Raw genomic sequence first — 13866 nt, forward strand, 5'->3', positions numbered from 1 at the left:
GCCTCCGATTCCGGGCATGCACCTCCAATTTTGCAGTTGTGTGCATTTAAAGAAATTAAATATCACGTGTCCCAAACGGTGAAGGAAAACATCGTGAGTAAACCTGCATAGCAGAGAATTTTCTTGCGTGTGTGTAGTCTGCCAATCCGCATTGGGCCAGCGTGGTGGACTTTTGGCCTAACCCCTCTTATTCTGAGAGGTTCGAGCTCAGCAGTGAGCCGAATATGGCTTAATAATGATGATGACGAGTAGTTGTCTATTTTAAACTAAGTAAAAAAAACAAGTAGATTCATAACTACCTAACTCTGCGCTTCGACACGCACGAGGACAGAGCTATTTGAATTGGTTTACATTTGGTTGTGGTTATTATAATCGTCATGGCAGTGTTGTAATACTGTAACTGCTTCACAACAAATCGTTCGATTCGAACACTGCTAGGCTATACCGTAACTATATTTTTATAACTCGCAAGTGGAAGTTTCGAATTCACCTCTATCTCTCTCTGTCTACACGATACTGCAGAATGAGAAAGATAGCGTTGAATTCGTAACTCGCACTTGCGAGTTATACAAAACATCGTTAGAGAATAGCCGTGCTATGAAATATTGAGTTTTCACGCGTCTATGAAATTCAGTAGCAGCCTAGATTTGGAAAATCGATGGTGTTATGCTAGCCCACTCACCTTCCAATATGACCAACCAATGACAGACTGATGGTAATGATTTTGTGGAACAGAAGTAAAATGCTAGCCACTCACCTTTCAATAAGTCCACGTGCCTGCTGTATTAAGGACATGACATCCGATAAAACTGATCGTGTGTTGGTCGCGATGTGCATGACATCTGCCATTAGCGCTGCTGGCACGTGGACTTACTTATTGGATGGTGAGTGGCTGGCATTACACTTCCGTTCCTCGAAATCATCACCATCAGTCTGTCATTGGTCTAACATGCGCGTGAACGTGGAGACAACGGAATCTATTACACCTACTAATATTATAAACGCGAAAGTTTGTATGGATTGTTACTCTTTAAAGCCGCAACTACTACACCGATTTGGCTGTTTAAAACGAAGATAGATAATACCCGGGATTAACACATAGGTTATCTTTTATTCCAAAAAAATCCATGGTTGTTGCGAGATTTGTGAAAAACTGAATTCCACGCCGACGTCCGCCTGTAATATACATATAAATGCAAAAGGTCATTCATCACGAAATCTCGTAAACCACTAGACATACAAAGATGAAATTAAAATTAAAAGGTAGTCTATAGTCCACTAAGAACGGATTTTGCTATAGGGCCGGATTAAGGACATCTAAGGGCGGACGTCCGCTAGTAATTTTGTATTACGAAAGAGACAGGTTGAGATTAGCATGGCTCTCGTTGCGTTGGGACGAAAGAGAGATCGATACGTAGACAAAATTATCACGTTATCTTTTGGCTCACATCATACAGCTTCTCATTGATAATGATGAATATTGTTAATAGTAAGTAATCAGTGAGTACAGTTCAGTGTCTCAGTGACCGGCTTGCGGTTTGTTGACCCCGTTCAAATGCCAGCTGGCGATTGTTTAGCTTTGATATATTTCAAGTGCACAGAGGTAGGTAAACTTATTGTTGGAAACAATGATATTTTATACTATAGACAAGTTACGTCCCTGTATTAGCCACTGACGATCAAATAAACTCACATGCCTGCAGCGCTAACGGCTGACGTCCGATGAAACTGATCGTGTGTTGGTCGCGATGCATGACATCATGCCGATCTTCTGACCAACACACGATTAGTTTTATCGGCTGTCAAGCCGTTAGCGCTGCAGGATATGAGTTTTTTTGATCGCCAGTGGCTGGCACTACAAAATCACCGCAAAAAGTGATCCGAATTTAGCTACAACACTGATCGCACACATTTTGTCTTTAATTCCATTATATATTTAAAGTTTTTACACGTCCACAACTCGATATTGTAGACGATTTTTAGGTATTATTTGTTTAAATAACGTTCGTTGTTTAATGAGCGACTGAATGAAATTAAGTCAATTTTCCACAGTTGTCCGCCTCAGTTTTGATGCGCTAGAGCCCCATCTCTAGTATAAAACATCATTGGTTGGAAATAGTTTCCATTGAACATGTCTATTTATGTATACATATGTTATTGTACGAGCCAGTCCTAATTCTATACAAATCTCGACTTTAAACAAAAATTAATATTTTGTTTATTTTATTCTTCATGGGAAAACGTTTATAAACTTCAAAAATAAGTAAGTGAACCGAGCATGAATCTCTTTGATTTCAATAAACGCTTTAAATTAAAAGTAGGTAAGTTAATTTTATCTCTACTAATATTATAAAGCTGAAGAGTTTGTTTGTTAGTTTGAACGCGCTAATCTCAGGAACTACTGATCCGATTTGAAAAATTCTTTCAGTGTTAGATAACCCATTTATCGAGGAAAGCTATAGTCTATATATTATTCCCGTATTCCTACGGGAACGGAAACCACGCGGGTGAAACCACGCGGCGTCAGCTAGTACATTTTATATCTACCAATAGTAGGAAAAGGATTTGGTTACTATTCTCTTAAAAATATGTGTTCGTGCACGAGAAGTAAGCATGACAGAAGTTTTACCTACAAAGATGTAAATAGTAGAGGGATAATTTTGTAATTCAGAATAAAGGTCACACTGAATTGGCCTCTTATTAATTACGTATGCGGATAAATTGGTGGTGGCTGTAGTGATTGACCGAAGCCCGAATTTCTGATTAGCTTTAAGGTACCTACATACTTACACAGTTTTAGTTATAGTTCAGTTGAGTGAACCTTGACCCTTCTTATATGACTCATCAAACTTTCATACGTAAATGGTTACGTAGCATTATGCTGAGCTGGGGCCATTTTCTGGGTTATTCCACACATCGCAGGGTATTGTCCTGTATGACCTGATGTACTGGAGATATTGTGATGTGTGGCATAGTTTCGAAATAAACGCATTTTTCTTTCTTTCTTTCTTACACTAAGTTCCCTATCCCTCTTAAGGCGGCTGTTACGAAGATCGCACGAAATACGCAATGTTCACTCTACTAAAACTACATTTTATACACGCTACAGGCCCCTTAAATATAGATTCTTTTTATTCTTTACAAGTTAGCCCTTGACTACAATGTCACCTGATGGTAAGTGATAATACAGTCTACAGTTCGAACACGACATCGTACCTTATAGTTAGTTAACCTTTTGTATAAATGTGCGACATGATCTTTTTTGGTATGGATTTCAATAAAGCATCGAAATTGTAAAATAAGAACCCACGGTTTAGAATTTTGAGAAGGCATCAAAAAAATAACCCATTTTAGGATTTGTTATTTCAATTTGAGTTATAAATATTTTGATTTCCCAATAAATAATTCACATCACGCTGCTTTTGGGTACAAACCTACAGATTTATTACACATATCGGGTACAGATATAGAATGTAAAACATTTTGCAATTCAGCCAAAATTGAATGAAGGTTAGAGCCAAAAATAAATTTAACATGTAAAGAACATATGACACAATAGAGCTGGCCAACCCTGGTCAGCAGTGGATCAGCTATTGACGTTATTGTCATACAACAATTTGTGTATTTTTAGCAAGGCGCGGTCCGCTATCTATTCATTCGATCATACCAGAGTAAAGATACATACCAACCTGTATGATTGTTTGACTTAATTAAATCGTCTGATTTAATGAATTAAATCAGGCGAATGGACATTGACAATGATATTGAATACTGTCGCCGGTTATTGATAAGTCATAATATCACTGTTCCGTAAAACATTGGGCGGGTTTTCACCAATGTCCTCAATTGCCCTTGAAATTACAAAATGTAACATCACACACATATCTATCGTCATTACGTGAGCGAGCGTAGATTTGAACGAAATTAAGGAAAGCTTTGGGAAACGTTTCATCTTATTTTTAGGCCACATTTCCACATTGAAATGAGTGCGGTCTCAAGTCAGAGTCTATTTAAACAAATATATACACAGTTTCAACATTGTTTAACGAGTGATAACTTTTACGTTTACTTTGGGAAGCTTTTTAAAGTAAAACTATTTACGCACTATTGACTTAAGGAGTAAGCTGCAGAATGCGTAACGCTATCGTTACGAAAAGTGTGATCGGGTGAGGCGAACGGACGTTAAGAGGGAGATATAGGTTACTGAAGATAGAAAGAGAGACAGTGACGTTTCGTATGTTAGGTGCTGTAGGAGCAAGAGTGACAAGTTTTACTTCAGACATGCGTGTGGTCTAAAACACACTCGTATTTTTTATCAATCATGTATATTTTATTTGCAAACATGTGGTGAGGATCTTAATTTGGCATGCAAATTAATTAAAAAACAATTATTTATTAGGTTCTAGTACTTATTAGGTAGTAAGAAACATTGCAATAAAAAACACAATTATTATAGAGACAAGTATTACAAAGTAAGTCAAACAAAATAGTCACATTTAAAATTATACTTGGAAATTATGTCAATGGATCGAGTCAAATACTTACATATATTTTTTTATTATTAATTTATTGTTTCAATACTGGTATACAATGTACCTACGAGTATAAATGATGGTAACATTTAAGTACCTAAGAAAGGTTTAACAGTTTTAGTACCTGTTCTCGGAAGCATTTATTAAAATCTGTACTCGTTGACCATCAGCCATATATTGTCGTGCATTTTCCTTGATACAGTGTTTACTTGTTCTATTAATTTTAATGTGTGTTCATAAATAATATCATAATAAGTAATTAATTAATTAACAGTTTACGTCAGATTTTACTAAGGTCGATGTCAACTGTGTGGATAAGTCTGTTAGCTAGGAACTTAAATTATTTCATTGTTGATTCATAGGATTCAGGGTTTAGTAGTCTATATAATTTTTGTACGTAATACATTTTATACAAGCTGGGGCTTTTATACATAATTGGGGATGAATGGAACCTAAGTACACTAAAAAACTATTTTTCGCACAGCTTTCTAGAAGTAATAGTCTCTGACCTACATCGCGGACAGACAGACAGGCAGACGTGATAAAACTATAAGGGTTGACTAAACCCTAAGATATATTTTGAAGACTTTGAAAATAATGATAAATACCATAATGGTTTTAGTACATAAACATTAATCTACTCTAAAGTTCCAATGTTCATATGACGCCACCAATCACCACGACATCTAGCACAGTTCGAAACATAATGGGTACTGAATTATTCAGTGTTGTTTCTTCGTTTTTCTGGGTTTTATTTCGATGTCGCTATGTCATTAAATTTCATGACTCCTTAAAGTATATTAGAAGAACATGCTTGACCGATTTAATACAGAAAGTTATAGGTATTTCATTTTTTTTTTTATTTCTTTATTCTTCTATACGTGTGTTTGTCATCTAACATCTTTTAAACGGATGGACCGATTCGGATGAAATTTTGTACAAATATTATTTGAATTTCCTGTATAGTTGGAAAGTACGAATTGTACGAGTAGATTAGATGGTGTCGTAATTGTATTTTCATGAAAAATCACTTAAGTACAATGTCTGTCTGTCTGGGTCCAGCAGTACCTACAGTATAAGTATTTTTTTTTCTTGTAATGATTCCAGATAGACCTACGAATGAGTCGTTTTCCGCATATTTTTGCTCTGTGGTCTGTTAGCTTTAAATATTTATGTACATATTACGCCGCGTAAATACAGATGAAACAATAAAAACCCATTTTAATACAATTTGAATTACCGAAAATTTTAAGCAGATAAATCATAAAGTACCACAGTACCTTACTATATTATTAAAGTTCATTTAAATATTTACTAATAAAGAAATAAATGCAAAAATGCTTGTAAAATTACTTTTGAATTTGACTTAAAGTTATTCTATCGAAGTTATTCTATCGAAGTTATGTTATTCTATCGAAGTTATACTATCAACATTATTCTATCGAAGTTATACTATAGAAGTTATACTAAAGAATCGCATTCACATGTCCACAAAACCATACCATATCTACAGGTAGGTAGACAGTGGAGACAGTCATTATTTACCGAGCTCGTGCCATTCATCCTCCTTTGTTTAAATCGTCGCACTCGCCAAGGTGTTGTTTTCAATTCATCGCCACTGACCGTTTAAGCCTTTTAAGTCTTTGAGTGTGAAAACATTATCCACATCAAGTTTTCCCACTATTATGATCTGAATTTAAAATGGAAGATTTGATTAAAACCATAGTATCGTTCGCGTCAAAAATTACCTGACCTATTTCTTTTTAAACCTTTTTAAAAGTATGCACCTGCGTACGTCCTTTGTAGTATGTTAATGAATTAACGGCTGAACCGATTTTGATACGTCAAACTAGGTAACTTTAGAAATACTCATCATCATTAAAAGCCGACAAGGCCAGACCTCCCTGCTTATAAGAGATTCGTCTCACCATTGAGCACGAGTCTCCTCTCAGAATAAGAGAGTTTGGGCTAATAGTTCACCATGTGTCCAATGCGGATTGGTAGACTTCACACACCTAGAGAATTAAGAAAATTTTCAGATATGCAGGTTTTCACCTTCACCGTTTGAGACATGTGATATTTAATTTCCTAAAAAGCACATAACGGGCCGGCTTCGTAGGTACCTTCGAATCGAAGGCAGAGGTCATATCCACTAGGCTATCACGGCTCTACAAGGGATAGCTCTAGAAATAATTATCTAAAATTAAAAAGAAATGAGCCGTGATAGCTCCGTGGATATGACCTCAGCCTCCGATTCCGGAGAGTGTGGGGTCGAATCCGGTCCGGGGCATGCACCTCCAACTTTTTCAGTTGTGTGCATTTTAAGAAATTAAATATTACGTGTCTCAAACGGTGAAAGAAAACATCGTGAGGAAACCTGCATACCAGAAAATTTTCTTAATTCTCTGCGTGTGTGAACTCTGCCAATCTGCATTAGGCCAGCGTGGTGGAGTATTGGCCTAATCCTTCTCATTCTGAGAAGAGACTCGAGCTCAGCAGTGAGCCGTATATGGGTTGATAACGACGACGACGAAAAAGAAATACTAGAAAACGCCTCCGTGGTTTCACCTCTTATTGATTACTAGGTACTTACTAGGTATTTAAACCTGCAAGTGTATTCAACCCTGACCGATTCCTGTGCGACATCGTATAGAACGCTAAATCGCTTTGCGCTCTATCCAATGATATTTTATATTACCATTCTTTTATCATTGGTTTTATCCTATTGAGTACCACTCACCTATTCATTCACCTATTAGGCGATTATCCACAGTGAAATTCGACAATCGAACCTGGGTCCATCATTGTGAAGCCGGTAAAAGGAAATTAGTATAGCCGTCTCAAATAAATTCTATAAATAAATCTAAGAAAAAAAAAAAGCTTTTTGTCTTTGGTTTATTCCAAGAATCGTTACCAACAACCAACAATTGATATCCGCATCTTATCTATTAGCTACATTCGATTTGTCAAGGTTTATCCAGGAAGTCTAGTAGTAGGAAATATGTACAGTCTGTGCGGATTAACTTGACACCAGGCTCAAACGATGTTTGCACTGTGTTTGGTTGTGTTTGGTAGCCAGGTGTAAAGTAAATGCGCACGAGTTATAGCTAAAAGCACTTATGTTGCCAGCGTTAGTGATCTTTTTTACCCGACAAGAGATAGAGATAGACGACAAAATGGCGGCACTTTTGATCAGTTCCGAATTTGGCCATGCGTAAACTTATCGTGCGCGCACTCTACCTAGGTACAGGTTTTGACCACAGAACTTATAGCACTTTAGCTGCGCTATATCCGCGGTATTGACGACTTCTCTGATGCAGTTGGTAATAATGTGGTTCACTATAGAGAGGGTGCGTTCGATTCCCATCTCGGGTTAGTTTAGGATTTTTTTATTTTCTACATTAGCTCAGGTGGTAGGTATCGCCCTTGTTGCAAGTTACCACACTTCTGGCAAGACGCACCGCCAAGCGATTTATACTGCCACCGAGCTCTGAAATTCGATATCCGATATAATTTAATTTTTTGTCAATAATACTACCTACCTACCTACTTCTACATTCTACATTTATACTCGTGGTATTAGTCAATCAACGTAGAAGCTTTCGCTTGACTGTTAGATCAAGGATCGGATACAGAAAGCGGTTAACCTTGAGACGAGACGGCGCGCATTGTGAGGAGGTTCCTAACTCTGCAGTCATTACCACTGTTTACTTAGCAAAGTTGATTTATAATGAACATTTTTGGAAACCTCTTGACGTAGAGTTTGGCTAATGAAAGTAGAGACTGAAATCGTCCGCCAAATTTAAAAAAAATCTGAGTAAACTATCAAAATTATAGTGCAAATATTGAACTATCTGAGTTTAATACTTACTGTAGAGGTATTCACAAACAAAAAAATAATTGAAACGAATTATAAAAACGCATGTTTTTTTTCATTTGTTTAAATGATTTTTAAATTTTGCGGGCGATTTCAGTATCTACTTTCATTAGCCAAACTCTATGAATTATAATGTTGATATTTGGCAGGGAGGTCATTTATAGTAGAGGTCCGCTAAGAACAAAAAAAAGATTTTGCAAGAGGACCAGATTATGAAGGATATCTCAGTTAATAAATTAGAATCACTTATAAAACAAACAAACGCCCGCGACTCAGTTCGCGTGTAATTCTGTTTTTTTACAAATCCCGTGGGAACTATGGACTTATCCGCGATAAAAGTAACCTTAACCTCTTAGATAAGACTAATTTATTTTTGTACCAAATTTCATTCAAATCTGTACAGCCAGCGGTTGAGCCGTAAAAAGGTGACAAACGGGCAGACTTTTGCATTTATAATATTAGTATAAAGAGTATAAATTGTGACCGCCTATTAACATTGTGAGCGATAAGGGCGGCCATTATTCTTTTTATTACAATAGATTGTAGTTTGTTATCGTATTTTGCTTATTTAGAGTGAAAAAATATCAAAATATGTCATTTAATTGTAATACGTAGACCGTAGCACAGAAAACATATGTACAAGACCGTAGTAGTTATTGTTTGTGTAGCTTTTGGAGTGGATTTAGGCTAATAATATTTGAGTCTGTAACAACGTGTCCGAATTTCGGGCTGCTACTTATTCTTTGTAAAAAACAAAGATTTTATACTATTAGATATGTCATAACGGCTGATAAAAGTGGCTAATTGTTTTAATTTCATTTAGTCGCATTGTAAACTACGAAATTTATTTAAATAAATAATACCTAATTGAAATAATATTGCCTACAATCTCGAGTTGTGTGTTGGAAGTCATCTTACATCTTATATGATTTAAGTAAACACAAAATAAATAAAAACAAATAAAAAATTGTGTACGTGTATTCAGCAGTGGAGTAGCTAAATTCGGCTGACTTTTGCGATCATTTTGTATGCACGTAACAAGTCTATACTATACAATATCGTTGGGTACAACATGTGACCACATTTTTATGTAATATTAACTCGGAAATCCCCAAACATTATTCCACATTAGTCCACTTGCCATGTGTCGGGTTTGGGTAGACTCCCAGCGCTTATCTTATTGGATTTTTGCCAATTGAACATATTTAAAGATATATATGACCGTTATAACTGTAGTGAGGTGTAAAGCAAAGTAACTCGCTTTGACTAGATGTTATTATATGTGTGTATATTTTTTATTTATTAATGAAAATAATACAATTTTAATTTGGTTAAAAATCAACACATATAGCTACCTATTTGAAATCAATTTAATAATAATGTTTAACCAACTAATCATGCTTCAGCAGAAAACCTTCAAACGGCACAAATACAGAAATGAATTGAATTTTTAGTAAAAATTGATTAAAAGTTAATCCTGTAAAAACATGGTATCAATGAATAAATCCTCCAATAATAGCAAATACTACATAGTAAGTGTCAATATCAATAGAAGAGTTAGCTAAAATTAGATTTTCGTTGGTGATTACGTATTTGAGCCTTTTGGGTTCGAAACACTTGGACCGTGGGATCCAAGTACCTAAGCTTTCTTTTTAGGCAAATCGCAAAACGATTAATCGACGCCTCCCGAGACTAAAAGGCTGGCCTATATTTAGGCCAGAGAAACGGTATTGCCTTACAACGTATTGCCAATTTAGATCAGTTCGGTAGAATTCCACGACGCTTAAGTATGTAAATTAATTCCAAATTTAGTAATAGTCTATTCTTTTTGTTGTAAAATGTAGGTACCTGGTAAAGTTAAATAGGTAGTTAATATTATTTTATACATACTTTAATAAATTGGTAAAACTAAAAACAAATAGGTAAAAAAACCGAATTATGAAGTAGAAATGAAATCACAATCTGTTAACTGACCCCATTTAGGTACATCTCACGAACCTCTCATATTTTTGATTTGGCAAATATTAAAAAAAAAATAGACAGTAAAATACTCTTGAGATTAGGCCGAACAGGCGCTAACAGCGCAACGATTAGTGATATCAACTCCTTTTATTAAATGAAAAATAATAGGTAGCATTAGCAATAATAGATAGCTTCGTGAAAGGAACACCATTATTGTAATGGAGATTACACCGTGGACTATTTCATTTAATGGTTCTCATAACGATATTGATCCAAGAATGACACGCGTGGGTTGTAATAAATGTTTCATTTGTAACCCCAAACGCAAAAGATGAATGTTATATAGGTACTTACATATATTAAGTTACCTATAATTTACTCCTTTCAAACTTCACTTAAATTTAATTAAATAATTCACTTTAATCTACCTATAATATAAAAATACTTAGTAAAAAAGCCCTCCTGCATGTACGGCTATGTGTATATTATGTACATAATAATTACTTATTAGATTTACAAGCTTTGGCTACATGTATAAATGGTGATGTGGATGTTTGCCATAGAGATAAATTATTATAATGTGGTGTTACACGTACGTACAGGTACGATGCTTTTTACATCGATATTTTTTTCACAGTAACTGGATTTACACGAGTGAAAGCGAGGCACAGCTGGTATATTATATGTACAATGTACATAAGTCAAAAGAGAATAGGTATAAACAAAAAGGCACATGAAGTTTTAAATTCCATGCGTACCGTTGTCAAGAGAAGGATTTTTAACTGTACATAAATTAACGTACGAGTGTACTAATTAACTACGAGTGTAAAAAGGGAGGAATGTGACAAACCGGCCATCGAATAATAATCGACTACCATTTCAACCTTGTTTTCTTATCGTTCATTTTAGACGGAAGCTTCATTGTCAATTTGTCATTGTCATTGGTGCAGAATGAGAATGCAGTTGCATCTTTTGCGCAATCACCATTAAAAGTGAAAACCGGTCAAGTGCGAGTTGGACGCGAGGTTGCGAGTGCACCGAAGGTTCAGAAAATTAAATAACAAATACATGGGTAACTGACAAAAAATATATAAATAAAAATAAAAATTATAAAGTTGTAATTATAATTGAATGAGATTTTTCTCATAATAATTAAGATAAGTTATACTCTTTTATTCCTCTACTTATGTCTTTGACTGTTTATATAGTTTTTTTACTCAGTGTATTGAGTACTTGTCATAGATGTACCTACGTATAAGTGAATGTGCACGTCTCTTGTAGGTTGTTAGTGTAGCTACGTAATAAATAAAGAACTGAAAATGAAGTTCATAAGCACAAAACATATTAGGAATTTTCCTGAGTTAGAACTTTATAGAGGTACCATTATACAGGGTGCCCCGTAGTAATGGATAAATAATGGATAAAACGCAAATGGTAGATAGACCGCTTAATTGTCTAAAACTAATTTGAATAGTTTTCCCTAGGGTGACCAAGTTATATTTTTTTTTTAGGATTTTTCAAAATGTCCTATCTTGAATCAGTTTTTTCAATGCTGTAGCTGCTGGAGTTAAGATTTTGAAGATCTGATACCAAAAATACTATTATAATAAATTACCAATTTATTATAATACTATTTTTGTAAATAATCTTTTATTTGTTTTGTACAAGAAGCTTTGAATGCAATAATTAATTTTCTTTCATTAACATGACCCAATTAAAAAAAATGTACGGATCTGAAGTGTACCATCATTTCAAAAATTTGTACACTTATCGAGGTTTGAGAATTGGTATAAAACTTGTGTCTACTCTTTGTATTTACATAGTTGCTGGTAAAAATGTATGGGATGTTCTGAATAATGAATACAAGAAAAAAATTGTAGTGCTTTAAAATACTAAATTTAAAAAATTTAGAAAAACACGAGTCACCTATATAAAATTTTTGAAAGTTTTCCTCAATTTTTTCATTGACTTAAATCAATTGATATTTATAACTACCTGACATTTTTTATTTTACTTTATTTATTTATAGATTCATTCAGATTTTGCCCGATGGGTCTTGCTTTCAGTCGGGCACAGTAAATGCCATCTTAACAAGGCAAAGACGTGTTGAAATGCGATTTAGCGTTCTGGTATGTAGGTAGATACATACTTAAATAATAAACTGACTTTTGTTTACGTTTTACATTTTTACGCTTTCAGTAGAATATTTTTTTTTTCATAAAGAATGATCATGTCTTTTTTAAACAAAACCAATTTTCCTTTTCATTTAAACTAAGCGAGAAGCTCATGGTAGGAGTAGCTACGATTAAAATTTAACGGGCGGGATCGAACCCAGGACCTATCGGCCTTGAGTTCAGCTTCTTAACCGTGGTTTTTCTATGACAGGTGAGATCCGAGTCGAGTGTTTACCTACCATTGAATATAAAATAATCCTTGCCGGAATTGGGTTCACGGAAGGAGCAGGTAGCTTTGGACATTGATATCTAAATACCTAGAATATTGTTAAGATTATCGCAAAAAAGAATCGAGCTAAGTAAAAAGCAAAACAATGGTTCGTTTCTAAACGACAATAATAATAATCATTAAGTTGTAAATTTTTCATTATTAGTGATAAATGGTTATGTACATATTACATACATACAATATGTATGTATGTATGTATGTATGTAGGTAGGTAGGTAGGTATGCGTACATACGGTTAAAAATACAAATACAGAATACTATGAAATATATAACAAAGTGAACTCACCCTAATATTAATTAACAAAACTACACAAACATAAATACAAATAGGTGAAATGCTTTCATAAAAAATAATCAAATACACTCACCGTGCATTATTATCCCTCATTTTGCAATATTACTTTCTAACAGTTCTGTGCTAACAGTTCTGAATTAAACTGTAATGTATCACACGACACTGGCTAGGAAGTCTTCTAATATATTTAACTAATAAATTAACTGTGGTTACGTATTAAATATCGCGGATCGTTGAAACATTGGGACGTTTCATTTCTAGCGATCGATAGCGTACGGAGCTATCTGCGTTCCGCGCGGCGGCCGGTTCTGTTTGCGACTGCGGCGCGGACCAACGGATTGCTGAAAAAGTAAGCCCTGAGTGAAGCTATTGGTGTTGGGGATAGGAATTCCACGCGTCGTGGGTTTTATTGGACATTTCCTGGAGTTTACATATACACGACGGCTCGCAGACGTGTGTTTTTTTGTCGGGTTGTGTAGGTACATATGTTTAGTTACTAGTTGTAGAACAACATTAAATTGAATATTTTAAATTTAAATGGTAATTATCATCATTTAGAATAAATTTTATCTGTCTGGATAAATATGTCATCATCACGACTTTCTTTACCTCTAAATTAAGGATGTTTTAATTTGATTTATTTATTATAAATTCCAATATTTTCTACTAAAATACAGCATATATGAGTAGAAGCTTATTATTCATATAAAGTAAGCTTATGGACCCACGCATTGTAA

At 34.8% G+C, this 13866-nt stretch overlaps 1 protein-coding gene across 1 annotated transcript in view; it reads right to left on the reverse strand.

Moving 5' to 3' along the window:
* Positions 1–13464, reverse strand: part of LOC112052077 (facilitated trehalose transporter Tret1) — a 41868-nt gene extending 28404 nt beyond the window's left edge. The window contains exon 1 of the mRNA XM_024090999.2: positions 13203–13464. Coding sequence (XP_023946767.1) covers positions 13203–13222 — 20 coding nt within the window. The 5' untranslated portion in view covers positions 13223–13464. The remainder of the gene's footprint in view (positions 1–13202) is intronic.
* Between the last annotated feature and the right edge of the window lie 402 nt (positions 13465–13866).

This window comes from Bicyclus anynana, chromosome 14 (genome assembly GCF_947172395.1).
Source record: "Bicyclus anynana chromosome 14, ilBicAnyn1.1, whole genome shotgun sequence".
NCBI classification, from domain to species: Eukaryota; Metazoa; Arthropoda; class Insecta; order Lepidoptera; family Nymphalidae; genus Bicyclus; species Bicyclus anynana.